Raw genomic sequence first — 16,281 nt, 5'->3', positions numbered from 1 at the left:
GCTGCCCGGCTCCGGACCCCAGCCCCGCGCCGGCTCGCGGCCTCGCCGCAGGATCCAGCCCGTGCCCTACCGCCTGGAGCTGGACCAAAAGGTGAGGACTGCGGCTTCTTCCCTCCCTCCCTCGGTGCCGCTCTCTAGTCTTCGCCGTTCCTCCTGAGACCCTCTTGGAGGGTTGGCGACGCTGGGTGGACAAACTTCGGGGAGAACGACCCTTGTGTCCGGCTCGCGTCATTCTCGCGACACCCCGTGAGCCGGGGTCGTTGCCACAGTTACGGGAGAGGAAAGGGAGGCTCAGAGAGGTTAAGGGACGGGCCCATTGCCCCAAGGTTCGTAGGTGTTCGGTACTTAGGGATTCGCCCTCGGGCTAGACCCCAGAAGTTCTGCTGCTAGGAAAGTGAAAATGAAGTCGCTCAGTCGGTTCCGACTCTTTGCGACTCGTGGACTGTAGCCCACCAAGCTCCTCTGTCCATGGGATTCTCCAGGCAAGAATACTGGAGTGGGTTGCCATCTCCTTCTCCAGGGGATCTTCCCGATCCAGGGATCAAACGCAGGTCTCCCACATTGCAGGCAAACACTTTAACCTCTGCGCCACCAGGGAAGCCCTTAAATACAAGAAAACAGTCTCTCAGAAAACCTCCTATAGAGACACGGAACTTAAGTGGACTTCAAAAGGTCTGAGAAAATGTGGGCCGGTTGGAGTCGGTGAATAGCTCGGAAAGGAAATGTTAACTGGAGAAGTAACAGGAATGAGAGCGAGGATGAAAGGTCTAAACACACTGGAATGGTTGCACAGGAGGCCCGTGAGTTGACTCAGACTTGAAGAGATGCAGTAAAGAACAGCTCCTGGAGGGCGCCTTATTGTGGCAGCCAGTATATAGAAAAGCAGAAAAGGATGTTTAGGATAGGTTCTTGCTTGGTGTGGTTGTGGACATCTTGGTAGGCGGTGGAAAAGAAGCAGATTGGACCGCTTTGGCTTCTGACTTTTCTGTCAAGGATAACACATGATCTTTTGCCCTAAATAGGGAGCACCTAAACAGGGATTATTAAGCTTCAGTGAAAGGTTTACTTCTTAATGTTGAGTTGTGAGAGTTATTTATGTGTTCTGGATGTAGGTGCTTTATCGCATATATGATATGTGCATATATTTTCTGCCAGTTCTTGATTTTCTTTTTATTTTAATAGTGTCCTTCAGGAAGCAAAAGTTTTTAATTGAATAAAGTTCAGTTGATGAGGTTTTCTGGTGTGGATCAGGCATTTGGTATATCTAAGAAGTCTTTGCTCATCCCAAGATTGCAAAGATAATTTTCGTATGTTTTTGTTTAGGATCTTCATAGTTTGAGTTCTTATACTTTGGTCTGTGAGCCAGTCATTTGAGTTAATTTTTGTGTATGGTATGTGGGCCTCCCTCGTGGCTCAGTGGTAAAGAATATGCCTGCCAATGCAGGAGATGCGGTCCTGGAGGAGGAAATGGCTGGCTAGCCACTCCAGTATCCTTGCTTGGGAAATCCCAAGGACAGAGGAGCCTGGCAGGTTCGTGGGGTCACCACAGAGTCGGACAGACTTAGCAACTAACTTTTCTGTAATCTAGGACGTCAGTCTCCTCTGCTGTGTGTGGCTGCTGACATTGCTTGTGTTTTTGTTTTGTTCCGCCCCCCTCCCCCAACTGTCCTTTTTTTTTTTTTTTTAAGTCAGCCTTCTTGGCGTTTGCCAATGATTTGGGCAGAGGCTGTGCTCAGACACCTTGAGCTAGTAAGTTTTCTGCTCTCCACTTTGATTCTGTGTGTGGGTTGGGGATCACATTCAAAGCTCAGCCTGATCTCAAGTCGGCCCAGCTTTTCTTCCCACTGGGAGCTCCCTGTGCAGGTTCCCTGTCAGCCATGCAGGTGTGAAGAGCTTTCTGTGACTCTCATTTCTAGGACCTGCCTGTTACATTTCTCCTCTTACCGGAGTCAGGATTGCAACCGCAGACTCAGTGAATCGCGGATCTTGTTTGTTTCCTGCTGAATTTGCTGTGGGGCATGAGTTTTCACCTTTTACCGCAAATTAAGTCTGTCTAAGCAACAAAACTGATGGTTTTCACTGTCAGCGCTGCCCTTTTCTAACTCCTGTGCCGACTGAGCTGGGTTAGCTGGAGCAACTCCGGACAAGAAGTCTACAAACCCTGGTATTTCTTGCCTGTAGGTCTAGCAGCACTTTGTGAGTAATTTCTTGATTTGTTTGCCTTTGATTGACTTCTGGAGCCCTGAAATGGTTGTGGTTTTTTTTTGTTTTTTGTTTTTTTTTTTGCAGTTTTCTCCAGTTTTTTACTTGTTTTTTGGGGGAAAGATTAGCTAACCTCTTTACACCACCAGAGTTGGAAAGTCCCCTTCTGGTGCTTTATTATAACAGACATTGCTTAATGCTGACTCTGTGTTAGGTACTGTTCAATGCCTTTTCACATACTGGCAGATTTAATAATATAGCAGGTGCTACCCAAATATTTGTTGGCTGTTGAACACACAGATGAGAGTAATCGTATCGTGTGCTGGGCAGCGGCTTCAGAACTGTTTTCTGTGTTTCCTGCTGTGTGGTCAGGGGTTGTATCCGGCCTCCCCAGTGGGTCATTTCCTTGGAGGTGGAGCTGTTCCAAGAGACCAGGGGACTGAGGTGCTTTTCCGTTTTTCCTGATGTAGTGGTGCATCTGTGTATGCTCCATGTGAGTGTTAGGAGAGCAAGTGTCACAGGGCAGAAGGAGGGGTCTGTAACTTTTGGATGGCTCGATTAAACAGGTCATCAACTTTAAAAAGAAATATTTAGCTCGCTTTCTTCAAGATATGCTGGAGTTAAAAAATGTAAAAACAAAACAACACTCCTGTTTGTTCATTATCGTGGTAAGCTAGCATTTTCATCAGGATCAGGTTAGATTTACAGGTAGTCTCTGAGATCAACTATATAGGTCTTCGGTAAACTATAAACAGCCAAGAGATAATGGAGGAACGTTAGGGTGACCATGTGATGTGTTCTCATTTGCTTGAGAGTGAACTTTAGGGCATCAGGTGTAAACCAGGATTGTCTCAGGCTTCTCTGCGTATTGTGGAAAGGGAGTTGACCTTAAAGCCAGGCTGCCTTTGGTTTGTTACCAGCCCCACTGAAGACTCAGTTTCCTTATCTGATCTTGAAGGTGGGGATCAGTCAGTGTGTCATATTCATGGTAGCTGTGATAACTAATTCTTCTTCATGGAAGTAGTGGTTTGAGACTATTAACACTGTAGCATAAGGATTAATAGCATGCGCTCCGCAATCAGACAGCTTAGGCAAGGTACCTAATCTCTAGGAGGTTTGAATTTCTTATATACCAAATACTACTATTACTACCCTTAGTAATAATAATAAGCACATTATATAGCTCTTACATTAAGCCAGGTACTGTTTACTCTTAAAGTTTTAACTATATTAACTCATTTAGTCTTCACAACTACTCCTAACTATTATAGGAGAGACACTGTTGTTAACTATTTTGCATATAGGGAAAGAGACACCGAGAAATTAAGTAGTCTGTCTCAGGTTACACAGCTGGTAAAGGTCTACCCAGTGGTCAACCCTTTGATCTTGCCAAGATTCAAACTAAAACTAAGGTAGTCTTCAAGTTTACTATGCAAGACTATGTCTTGGTGAATGGGGATCATTTGAGACCTAGACCACTGGGTGACAAGATTAAATGAGGTTGTGCATATCAAGCCCTTAACACATGGTAAACCTCCAGTAAGTGTTAGTTGCTATAGTAATAGTGGTGGTTCTTGAAATGGATAAATAACCTGTGATTTATTGCTGGGAAAACTTATGTCCCATATCAGTCAATGCTTTATGGGATTTTTTTTTTTTTCCATTCAGATTTCATCTGCTGCCTGTGGATATGGATTCACATTGCTGTCCTCTAAAACCAAGGATATTACCAAAGTTTGGGGTATGGGGCTCAACAAAGATTCCCAGCTTGGATTTCACAGGAGCCGGAAAGATAAAAGTAAGTATTCTCACCTTGATTTCTCTCTGCTGTGAGTGGTCTGAAAAGGCACTCTTTGATTTTTAAGAAAATGGTTTCATAAACCAAACCATAGCAACAAAATAGATGGAGTCTTTAAAGTGTTGTTTGAAACCATCTAGACCAGATTATTTTTCAGTCTGTTTGGTAATAACATTGAACCTTTAGGCAAAGGAGCATTTGCTGATGAGTAAAGGTATTCTTTTTGGCCCCAAAGAGATGACCCTTTTTTCCCTAGGTTGGAGATCACTTGAAATATTCTGCAGTGCCTACAATATGGTCTAAGAGGAAAAATTCAATGAAATCCTTAAGATGGAGGTTTGATTCCAGGTATTCGAAACTTGAATTGTAAGAACGTTAATTATTTATAATGACAGCTTTATAAGTAGACAGTAGTAAATCAATTATAAGTACAATAAGAAGCATTTATTTTTTTAAATAAAGGAGTAATTATCAGAAATATACTGGATAAGCCCCCCCCCCATTTTTTCCTATTCCTTTATTCATATGCAAATATATTTAAAAATATAATTTTGATTACAGCATATGTTTTGTTTTCTGCCTTTCTTCACTTAATTTTATATTGGGAGTCTTTTATAAATTAGTAATGAAGGCTTTATTAGCTGCAAGATACCACATTACTAAGAGTCTAGCGCACCCCATGTACTGCCACCAGCTCCAGCAGTCATCAGCTCACTCGTGTTTTATTCAGCCTCCACCATCCCCCTCAACAAATTTGAAGCAAATCCTAACAATATTGGTTTTTTTCATGAATATTTCGGTACATATCTAAAAAAATTAAGAATTCTTAAAAAAAAAAAGATACTATTATCACACCCAAAAATAATTAGCAGTATAGTCATTTGATATCATCAGATATCCAGTGTTTATTTTATTTTTTTTTATGGCTGTGCTGCTTGGCTTGCAGGATCTGTTACCTGACCAGAGATTAAACCCTGGGTAATTAAACTTTCACAGCAGTGAAAGTGCCAAATCCTGACCACCAGGGAGCTCCCCCTCAGTGTTTAAATTGCCTATTATCTCATAAATATCATTAGGCTTATATTTTTAAAAATTTATTTGAATCAAGGTCCAGATAAAGGCCAGACGTTGATTGGTTGGTAAGACTTTTGAAAGTCTTTTGCGTTTGTGTCCGTCTTTTTCTCCTTGATATTTATTTTGTTGAAGGAATCATGGCGATTGTCCTGTAGAAGCGTCCAGGCTGGAGTTTGCTGATTGCATCCCTGTGGCGCTCTGTGGCGTGCTCTGCTGTCCTTTGTTTCCTGTCAGTTGGTAGCTGGAAGTGGAGCCAGATTCCCCGAGAGCTGTAACACTTCCGATTCCCTTCAAATGTTATGTCTTTGCTGCTTCCCAGGCCCTTAGGGGTCAGTGACTATAGTAATAGGAGATGTGAAGTTTTTAGTATTTTAAAATACAGTATTACACTAATAGCGTTATCCAGTGCCTTTGGTTTAGCTTAGAGTTACATCATCTTCTTGTGATAAATTACAGTTATTCCATGCTGATCAAAAGCTCTGTTTGAAAATTATATCAGTCACAAGTGAATACCAACAGGCATGTATGATTGTAACGCCATATATTTGGTAAATGAAATGTTTTTAAACGTGGGGTTCATGGGAGAAAAGAGGGGGGTCATGATTGGTTGAGAACCAGGACATTGGCAGATCTTAACTCCAGCCTCTGTTACAAATATTCAGAAGTTCATCGTTTAGAACCTACCGTAGTGAAAGTGTTATACCTCAGTCATGTCCCTCTCTTTGTGACCCCATGGACTGTAGCCTCAGGCTCTTCTATCCATGGAATTCTCCAGGCAAGAATACTGGAGTAGAGTGCTGTTTCCTCCTCCAGGGGATCTTCCCAACCCAGGTAGGAATCGCCTGCATTCCAGGCAGATTCTTTACTGTCTGAGCCACCAGGGAAGCCCAAAACGTACTGTAGGATTTCCCTATGTAGGCCAATCTGGCAATAAGATTCTTCTTTGGGGTGCCTTCTAAAACACTTTCCTCCCTTTCTTGCTTATTTAAATATTAAAATTTTCTTTTTTGAATAGATAACATACATACTTCAGAATCCTAAAGGCGCAGTGAAATATACAGTGACAAGTCTGCTTTCCACCTCTGTCCTCCAAGCCACACAGCTTTTCTCCCTGAAGACAACATATGTCAGGAGTTTCCAGTTTATCCTCCTAGAGAGATTTTGTGCATATGGAAGGAAGCACATGCATCTATGTATTCTTTTTACTTTTACTCTAAGTTGTATCATACTGTATATGCTATTCTTCAGTCTACTGATGAATTCTAATGGTGGTTGCAGGAAGAAAGTGCTTTTCCTTTCCTTAAAAATCCAGAAGGTGGGACTTCCCTGGTGGTCTAGCAGTTAAGACTCCACACTACCAGTGTAGGGGGTGTGGGTTTGATCCCTGGTTGCTAATATTTCTGCAGGCTGTGTGTTGTGGCCAAAAAAAGAAAAAAAAATCCAGCAGGTTTTAAATGACATGGGAAGAAATTTCTTTAATAGGACTAAGTATGCTTTACAGTAACTCATCGTGTGATGGACGCCGGGGGCAGGGAGCGGGGCTGGAGTTCTCTCCGCTCTGCCAATAACGTCCGTCTCCGGGCCGTGTAACGCGTGTGCGCCTGCGCATTCTCGTTTCAGCGAGGGGATACGAGTACGTGCTGGAGCCCTCGCCCGTGCCGCTGCCGCTGGACAGGCCCCAGGAGACGCGGGTGCTGCAGGTCTCCTGTGGCAGAGCCCACTCGCTCGTCCTGACGGACGGCGAAGGAGGTGATGGACGTGTTCCGGGGGTGTGGGAGAGTGGGGGCCGCTTTCCGGCGGCCGGGCCTGAAGGGGTTCGTGGGGTTGGGCCCCATCTAGTTAGTGAAGCTGTTGGCATTTCCTGAGCAAGTCAGTGGGATGGCTCAAGAGAGCGGTGTGGGGCCGACCTTGGCAACTCTTGCATGTTCTCTGCCCTCTGTGGCTCTTGGGAAATCTCGGTCTGTATTTATAAACGTGATAGCGCGCACCGGATCAGGACCTACTTCTCCTTAGCCCTGGAGCCACCAAGCCGGACTCTGAGTGTGTGTGTAGATGGCTTTTTCCCTCGTACTGAAAGCAGCCTGTTTGCTGACACGCCAGACTGTGTGTGTGTGTGTGTGTAGGTGGCTTTTTCTCTTGTACTGAGAGTAGCCTGTTTGCTGACACTTCTTCCACATGGGGTGGGGGTGGAGAGTTTCCCTAGTTCAAGCTCCTGGCTCACCCCCGGCCCTCTTCAGAAGAGCGGTTGTTTCCAGGGGAAGGTCAACTTCACTAAAGTTTTCAAATTTCACTCTTTTGGCTCAGTATGCTTTGTAGGAAATGGTGAAGGTGGTGTTAGGAGCTCTTTTAGCGGGGGAGGCTTGGCGTTGAGGGCAGCCTTGTGACAGGTCCAGGGAATGGGGTTGCTGAGGCCTTCCTTCCACGAGATGTGCTCACCTCATCATGTAGCATTCCTGAGAAGCACTCCCAGGGCCCACGCGGGGAGGCAGAAGGCATGGCAACAGTGGCCTGAGCTGTCCTGGCCGGCCTGCACTCCAGCACTGCCGTAGGGGTGCCTGCAGAGGCTGGGAATGTTGGAGAAGGAGGCTGAGTGGCAGCTGGGCAAGTGGTTGCACTAGAACCACATGTGAGACTCTCCTCCCAGTCCTGAGGATTCCAGGACCTGCAGAGCTCATTTGATTGGCGTTTTATCCTTTAGTCTTCAGCATGGGGAATAATTCTTACGGGCAGTGTGGAAGAAAGGTGGTCGAGAATGAAATTTATAGGTGAGTTCCTGAAATTGCTACCCCTTCCCCAGGTTGTGTGGAGTGTTAAACACCTTGTGAGATGTGAGAGACCCCAGAGTCATAAAACGCAGTGGGAGGTCCCCGGAAGGTGTGGAGAGTGGGAGGGAGGGAGCCTGAGCCCTGTCTGATGTGGGAATGTCTTTGATTTCATTTGTTGCTTTCACCAGACTGATTAACTTAAAAATTCTGCTAATCTTTAAAAAAATTTCCCTCTAGCTCCTCATATTATGCTGGTAGATCTAAATTACACTCAGAAGTCTGCAGCATATTAAAGTCACCAAAGGATTTTGTTTTACTTTCATGCCCAGACCTCCCTCTCCTTGTATTTGACCCTGAGATCTCCCTGACGTTACCGTGTGCATGTGGGGGCCACCGGTTGGGGTGACGAGAGGGGCTAGAATTACCCAGTGCTTACCATGCTTCTTCCCAAATTTCTCCTGGCTGTAGTGAAAGTCACAGAGTTCATAGGATGCAGGACTTCGATGGACAGGTGGTCCAGGTAAGAGATGGGGGCTGAGGACCACTGGTCTTGCACCCCCACCCCACACCCGGGGGTGATTTTGAAAGGGTGAAAGTTGGATGAGCTGATGGCAAACTGTTACGGTGATTTTCTGAATTAATAAATTATTTTGGTAAGCATTGTTGCCAGCCTATTCTAGGTCAGGGCTTACGCCAGCTTGTGGGGATACAAAGTTTAATAAAAATTGGTGAGAGTGAGTAACACTCTGGGGAGAGGCAGGTTATATACCGGCGTGTCAGAGTGTAATTCGAGCTCTGCGTTCCAGGCTGCTTTATCCTGCTGACCATTTTATGCTCATCCACGGTATAGTGCCTGGCACACAGTAGATACTTAACTGTGTAAATGAGTGTATACAGAAAGCGCTTATGAGGGCACCAGAAGGAGATCTGTTACTCCTACCTGGGGTGGACTGGAAGGAGGGAAGGGCTTCTGGAGGAGGCCGTGGTTCCTGGGGTGGAGTGGGGTGGAGGGGCGCTTGGGTTCGCTCCTTAGGACATGAGGCACCGTTTTGTTTTTAGCCAGAGCAGTTTCAGGGGAGTGGGAGACACAGGCTGGGCTGTGCTGGATTGAGAAAGAGTTGGCCGTGGAGCAGGGCGGGGCAGCCTGCCACCCAGCCCCTGCAGCATTCCGGGGTGGTGGGCAGTGGTGCCTGGCTTTGGGCACTTGGGCCAGGACAGCGGGGCTCTAAGGATTTCTTCTCACCAGTCATCTCGCCTCCATTTGTGTGGTAGGTCGCCTGTGGTCAGGACCACAGTCTGTTCCTGACGGATCAAGGAGAAGTGTATTCTTGTGGATGGGGTGCGGACGGGCAGACAGGTAGTGTCCCTTCCTCCCCCGGCCCCTCCCCGGGGATGGCACAGTTGCCTTCATCCGGCCCTTCCCTCTCCTGTCCCTTCCCGCGTGTCCCCTCCCTTTCCCCTCAGCCCCAGCTCCTGGATTGGATGGAGGACTGGGGCTGCCCCACCATACAAGTCTGAGTCTTTTCAGAGACAAATGCCCCCTAATGGGAGCTCGGCTTCAACTGATTTGAGAAGATTGTGATTCAGGGAGAGAGGAATGAGAGAGGAGGTTTATCATCCTTGCGCAGCTTACCTTTCTGTGTTCTGTGTTTGTCTGAAGGGAGGACCTTAAATTTAAGATTTAAACCTTGTGTAAATCCTCTATCATCCCGCCACCTCAACACATCATCTTTGTCCCTTGACTCATGTTTTTTCCCTGTCCTTATTCATATGTGAACATCGTTTATGGTACTCAGAGGTGTGATTTTTATATGCCTGTTTTATTGTTAAATTTACGTGAAACATTTTCCCACGTTGGTATAATTTGCACAGTTTTTAATATTTGTATGATAGAGCATCCAATTCGTGTACTATAAGGTGAATTAATAATTTAGTTATTTGATCAGATAGCTACTCATTACCCTGTAGTCAGGAGGCATACTTTTGGTGGGGGTGGGGTGGGGGGTGCAGTAGCCATTGCAGATACGACATTTGTCACATATACATGGCTAGCTTTTCCCTTCATTTGGATTGTTGCCCTGGGATGAATTTCCCAGGTGTGGGTCAAAGGATTCGAGTATTTTTATTGTTTTCAGGATATACTGTTATGTTGCTTTCCAAAAGTTTCAGTGTTGGAAATGACTTATATTGACGTCAGCAGTGTACCGAAGTACTGATTTAATCATCAGCCCTCTAGCAGGGATTATTGTCAGTTTAAGTGTCCTAATTTAATCCCAGTGCCAGTTTTTAAAGTGTGCATTTCTTTAGTATCTGTAAAGTTGAAGCTTCCTTTTTATTTTTTCAAATCTTGGTGTGAGTAACTTTTAAAAATCAGCTTTTTATAAAAAGAATGAAATTGATACATTTTTGACAGCACAGACCAAGGAGTGAGGTGAAAGTCTCAGTGCTGGAGAGAACCCTGGTTTAGTTTCCTGGCGCCACTCCAGAAGCTCTGCTGTCCCGTGGCCTCACTGCCCTAGCTTGCCAGGCTCTGAGTCCAGCCCCGAGGTCCCCCTGCACCCTGATCGGGAGCCCCTCCTCTGCTGCTGCAGGGCCTTTGCACATGCTGTTCCCTCAGCCTGGCATGCTCTTCTTCACTCTCCCTTTCATCCTGCAGACCTTGGTTTGAGGTTGTCTTTTCAGTGAAGGCCCCCCTGACCATCAGGTCTAAAGCAGTTTCTATCTCCGTATCCAGTTTCTTTAATAACCCTTCAACATTTTGAGTTAATTTTTAAAAATCTTTTTTAGTATATAGATTATACTTTGTGTATACAAAAGATGATATATAGGTTTTGCGTTGCCTGTTGCCAGAGGGTGTTGCCAGTCCGACACTGCTTTGGGCTCCTTGGAGGAAACCTAGTATAAGCAGGGCTCTGTGGTTTGGGGTCTCCCTCATCTGCTGCCCAAGGGGTTACCCTCCATCGCCGAGCTGGTAGTGACGTTTGCCCTCCTGGCAAGCCCTATCTTTTCCTTGGCTCATTGTTTACCACACCAGTTTGCCAGTTTCTATTTGTTGTTTTGGGGGAATGGCGTGGGGGGTTGACATTGCATGGGCTCTTATAAATTTCCTTTATTTTCTCCCAAGCCCAGCAGTGCCTCAGGAATTGCTTGTTGTAACTTTGGTTTCCCAGTGCATATAGAAGTTATGTTTATACTGTAGTCTATTAAGTGTGCAATAGCATTATGTCTAAAAAAAAACAAGGTACATATCTTAATAAAAAAATACTGCCTCCAAAGTATTAACTATCACCTGACAATACAGGGTTGCCACAGACCTTCAATTTGTTAACAGTGCAGTATCTGCAAAGTGCAATAGAACGAGTTGTGCCTGGATATCGTATACAAGGTCTGGTAGGCTCATTGTGTGGTGGCGTTTCATCTTGAAAAGGTTTCTAACTTGAATCAGACTTAGGAAACATCAAGGGTTTTACGTGTCAACAATCACTATGATGCTTTTTCCTCTTAGAGAACGTGGAACAGGAAGTTGTACAGCGTGCAGGGGGAACTGATTAGGATTCTGAGTTGATCTTTGTAAAGTGCTTAAAACGGTGTTTGGCACATAGTAAGTCAAGGCAAATGTTTGAGTAACACAGTTTTCCATTGTGTCAGGCCTGGGTCACTACAATATCACCAGCACGCCCACCAAGCTGGGGGGAGACCTGGCCGGAGTGAATGTCGTCCAGGTGGCCACCTACGGGGACTGCTGCCTGGCCGTGTCGGCTGATGGTGGCCTCTTCGGCTGGGGCAACTCTGAGTACCTGCAGCTGGCCTCTGTCACTGACTCCACACAGGTACGCGGTCACTGGCAGCCCGGGCTGGGGGCTTGGAAGTAGTATTAAGGACATGCAGAAGAGGTCCGTCACCAAGGGGAGATGTCCAGACTGCTGGGTAGCCTCGCCTGACCTGAGGCTGCCTCTTCAAGGGGCCGAGTGCTTGACGATCTCTTTGGAGCCTAGAAAGAAAGCTTAGGTTCAAAAGCCTTCATTATCAATACTTCTATAAGCTAGTCCTGGCTTAGAGCAGTAGTTTGAGTATGTCTGTCTGCCCTGTCCTGTTCTGAAAGGGGAAGTGAGGCTGTTTACACATGATCCTGCGACATCCCAGTGGGCCTTTTGCTTCCGTCCAGCGTGTGTGCCCCTTGATGAAGACGCCGTGTGGCCCCCAGGTCACGCAGGAGAGCCCCGGCGCCCGGCATGTGGGGTCTCCCCGTCGCGACCCCGCCGTCACCGCAGGGGGCCACCGTCCGTACAGTGCAGTAGGGTTTTAAACGTTCTATTAAGGAAAGTTCCAAATATAAGCAAAAAGTAGGCCTTACTGCATAATTAATCTCTATGTAGCCATTACCCATATTCAATAATTGCCAACTAATGGCCCGTTTAAAAAAATAGATAATATACTGTTTTAAATTGTATGGCTTAGTGGTTTTTAGTATATTCACAAGGCTGTGTAACTGTCACCAGTATCTAATTCCAGAACATTTTCATTAACCCTCCCCCACCCTCCTCTCCAAAAAGCCCCACACACCTAATGGCCAGTTCTGTTGCATCTGTAACTCCATCTACTTCTCTGTCCTACATTATTTTGAAGCAAATCCTAGACTTTATAAATCATTGTGTCTCTAAGTGATAAGGACTTAAATTAATATCATCAAGCTTCTGACAACACACAGAAGAGTTTTAAATATGTTAATAGGTAAAGAAAGGGATAAAGGTCAGCTAATCAGACAAAGATAATCCTCAGTTCTCTGTGGTCTGACACACTGGCTAGAAGTGGCTGCAGATTAGGCCCTGAACTTTCTAGTAGCTGAAACAGAAGAAAAGGTCATCGGTTACTATTTTAATATGTTTATTTTTATTTATTCATTTGGTTGTGTCAGATCTTAGTTGTGGCACGTGGAACCTAGTTCCCTGACCAGGGATTGAACCTTGGCCTCCTGGAGTTGGAATCTCAGAGTCTTAGCCACTGTATCACCAGGGAAGTCCCAGAAAACGTGGTCAGTTAATGATTCATTGTTTTCATAAGATAAATTGCAAATAAAGTGTTCAGAAGAAGGACTGGGCTTCCTGATACCAAGGTCTGAGGTCAGTGTCTGCATGGCCTTCCTGTGGGGGCAGCTCTAGGGTCATGCTGTTGTTACCTGTGCTGCGTGACAAATGACCCTACCATGTAATGGCTTAAAACAACCCATGTTTATTTTCTCTCAGCTTTTGTGAGTCAGAGATCTAGGGCTGGCTTGGCCAGGTCTTTGGCTCTGAGTCTCTTTCTTGGGGTTCACCTTGGGAAGGCTCTGCCTTTGAGCTCACACTGGTGGTTTGCAGCAGGGAGCAGGTCCCCATGGACTGCTGGCCCCGGGGCCCCCCGTCCTCACTGGTGCTTGGCCACCTCACAGCGGTTGGCCAAGCCTTCCTCAGTTCCTTGCTATGCAGGCTTCTCCACATGGCGGCTCCCAGCACAGCAGTTGGCTTCAGCCGAGCAGGCAGACGAGAGGGTGAGCGAGCATGTCAGTGAGACAGAAGCCAGTGCTCTACAAGTTCATCCCAGTGGTGGCTTCCCCTCATGTTTGCTGGAGGTCTGTTCTGTAGAAGTAAGTCACCAGCCCAGCTTCCTGCATGGCAGGGCGCAGACAGCACACGGTGTGACCTGCAGGAGACAGGTCACTTGTTTGGAAGCAGCCCACCACAGCCCTGATCCTTTATGTGGCCTGAGCCTCACCCTGTCAGGGACAGCAGTGGTGCGTTTCCATGGCTCTTTGCTGGAGCATTTCTCAGTCTTTGCTGAGGGCCGTGTGCCAGAGCCCAGTTGGGCAGAGGAGCCGTGTGAGCCGGGTAGCGGACGCCAGGCCCGGCCAGCAGCCTCGTGCCATCTAAGATCAGTAAGCCCCTTTAGTCAACTTAGGGGTCCTTATCCTCCAGCTGTCTCCATCTGCCCGTGACTCTGAAAAGACCCATGCCTGTCACTGAAGCACTTAAAATCCATCTTTCCAAAGACACTCCTCAGTAGAAGCGCCAAGACCAAAGCCTGCTGGAAGGCTAGGTAGGCCACTTGGCCGTCTCTAGGCACTGTAGGTTCAGAACATCCTGGAGTGAATCCGTGCTCATCCCCCTACCCTGGCCCTTCTCCATCGTTTCCCACGTCCACTCACCTTCCCCTCTCGAGGTCACATCCCTCTCACTTGGAACCCCTACTGCCTCCCCGTTATGCTCAGGGTAGAGACCAGATCCTTACCGCGGTCAGCCACTGTCCCACGTGGTCTGGTTTTCCTTCTCTCCACCAGCATCTTGCAAATACTCCCCCTCTTTTCCGGCTGCAGCCACCCTGACCTGCTGAAACTCCTGAGCGTGCCACGCGCGCCTCGCCCCCTCTGCACTTCCACCTGCCTGACCTGGGGTTTCTTTCTCTCCTCCCCTGGCTGCTTCCTCCTGACTGCCGTCCCGACACGCGTCCTGCCTTCACTGCACTCAGCGCAGGTTCATCCTGCGTTCATCTTGGCTCACATCTGCCTCCTCCACTGGACTACACTCCCAGAGCGGGATGGGGTGTCCTGCTCCCTTGTCTCCCCCATGCCCTGTTAGACCCTCAGCACCTGTAGAGTATTCGGGATTATCTAGGGGAGGGCATGAATGAACTGGGACTTAGACCTACCCTGTACACGAAACAGTGTTTCCAAGTTCTTGCTGGTTTGTCTTCCTAACGGTGTGGCCCCTTCCTCTGATGCAGGTGAATGTCCCCCGGTGCTTGCCCTTCTCAGGAGTGGGGCAGGTGAAGCAGGCTGCGTGTGGGGGCACAGGCTGCGCGGTGTTAAATGGTGAGCCTCTCTTGCGGGCTGTTTGCTGGGAAGCTGAGGGTGGGATGGCTGCGGAAGGGCTGGTGTCCACTGGGTCCGGCTCTCAGTGTGGGGAGTGGGCCTGTGGAAAGATCAGAGTTCAGTCCACAGAGGGGGAGGGTGACTGATGTTCTTGACAGAAGGCTAACAGCTGTGATTTATACATCGACAAAGAGCCAGTGTAGAACTGAGGATTGCAGACCTCTGGCTTGCTTGCTCCCTCTCCCTGAGCCTGGGCCAAAGACTCCAGCCCTGCCTTCTCCAGAGAGACTGCTGAGAGCCCACGGGCACACAGGAGGCGGCCTAGGGTCCAGATCCTGAGAGCCACGCCCCCTGGGATTACGCATCTGGCACCACTGATCAGTGTTAAACTTTTTATAACCTGAAAGTCACTGCGAGTTTTAGAATCTGGCCAGGAGTCGTGTGGGTACTTGGCTCCATCTGCTGCTCATGTCGGGAAAAGCTGTCCTTGTCAGGCTCCCCTGTGTTCACGTGGGGTCTCTGGGTGATTTATGGAGCAGCCCTGTCCAGCACCCTCAAGATGTGGGATTTGTGTTCTGAGATTGGTTAGCTGGCGAGACATCCTCCACAAGCACAAATTTGAAAGAGGAGAAAAGAAACATTAAGTATCTATCTCAACATGTTCTTGCCAAGCAAAGGGAAAAGAAAAAAGGAAAAAAAATGCGTGTGGATGTAACACATCTTGGTGGCGTGGTTTGCATTTCTTGAGAGGGAGGGCTGTGCTTGGTTTGACTTCCTGACTCTTGTTTTTACTGTAATCCAGGAGAAGGACATGTTTTCGTCTGGGGCTACGGAATTCTTGGGAAGGGACCAAACCTCTTGGAAACTGCTCTTCCAGAAATGATTCCACCCACTCTCTTTGGCCTGTCGGAGTTCAACCCGGGAGTCCAGGTTTCCCGCATTCGCTGCGGGCTCAGCCACTTCGCCGCCCTGACCAGTAAGTGACCAGGCCCGTGCGGCCCCAAGGCCTGGCCGGGCTTCTGCCTCTCGGGTTCAGCCCCAGGCCGAGGGCCGCTCTCAGTTCCCATCGGTCCAGCGGAGTGGCGCCCTTGTGTGGATAATTAGAGAGAGCGGCTGATCCAGAAGTTGTTCAGCTTGAGGTTGTGTAATGTGTCTCCTTTTCATCCCGGAGGTTTGTTTTTGGTTCATCTGGTTTGTGGTTAGGCTAACATTACAGTGAGTTTCTCAAGAGGACACAGTCGATGGTTGGGAGAGGGGACCCTGGAGTGGGCCCGGGGGAAACCAATGGGGGTTTGGCGGCATCCGCTGTGGGCGAACAGGAAGCGACCTTGCGGGGCTTCCTCCTGGCCCCCTGGCCACGCCCACCCCTCGTCCAGCCTGGAGTGCAGGAGGCGCATGCGTCAGGCCGGCCTGTGGTTTCGGGAGGTGGATGTGCCTGGTTTCTCCAGAGTGCTGGGGCAGAGTGATCAAAGGGGAGGCGGAAATGGAGGCTTTCTCAGAGGTCTGCCCAATCACGGAGCCACGAGCTATCCAGTTACCCTGCAGACCTCCAGCGTGCCTGCGCTCCCACCACTGCGGCTGTCGGGTCAGCTTGCTCC

General features: G+C 47.9%; 1 protein-coding gene across 1 annotated transcript in view; it reads left to right on the top strand.

The window, feature by feature from the left end:
- The window catches only part of WBSCR16 (Williams-Beuren syndrome chromosome region 16), a 39,712-nt gene that overhangs the window by 16,106 nt on the left and 7,325 nt on the right, over positions 1–16,281 (top strand). The window contains exons 4-12 of the mRNA XM_010854342.1: positions 2–91; positions 3,871–4,000; positions 6,695–6,823; positions 7,773–7,839; positions 8,308–8,359; positions 9,112–9,196; positions 11,488–11,669; positions 14,596–14,683; positions 15,486–15,659. Of these exons, the coding sequence (XP_010852644.1) occupies positions 2–91; positions 3,871–4,000; positions 6,695–6,823; positions 7,773–7,839; positions 8,308–8,359; positions 9,112–9,196; positions 11,488–11,669; positions 14,596–14,683; positions 15,486–15,659 (997 nt within the window). The remainder of the gene's footprint in view (position 1; positions 92–3,870; positions 4,001–6,694; positions 6,824–7,772; positions 7,840–8,307; positions 8,360–9,111; positions 9,197–11,487; positions 11,670–14,595; positions 14,684–15,485; positions 15,660–16,281) is intronic.

This window comes from Bison bison, unplaced genomic scaffold (assembly GCF_000754665.1).
Source record: "Bison bison bison isolate TAMUID 2011002044 unplaced genomic scaffold, Bison_UMD1.0 scf7180017864340, whole genome shotgun sequence".
In the NCBI taxonomy this organism is placed as follows: Eukaryota; Metazoa; Chordata; class Mammalia; order Artiodactyla; family Bovidae; genus Bison; species Bison bison.
Note: the sequence above shows the minus strand (reverse complement) of the source record. Positions and strands in the feature narration are given on the sequence as shown.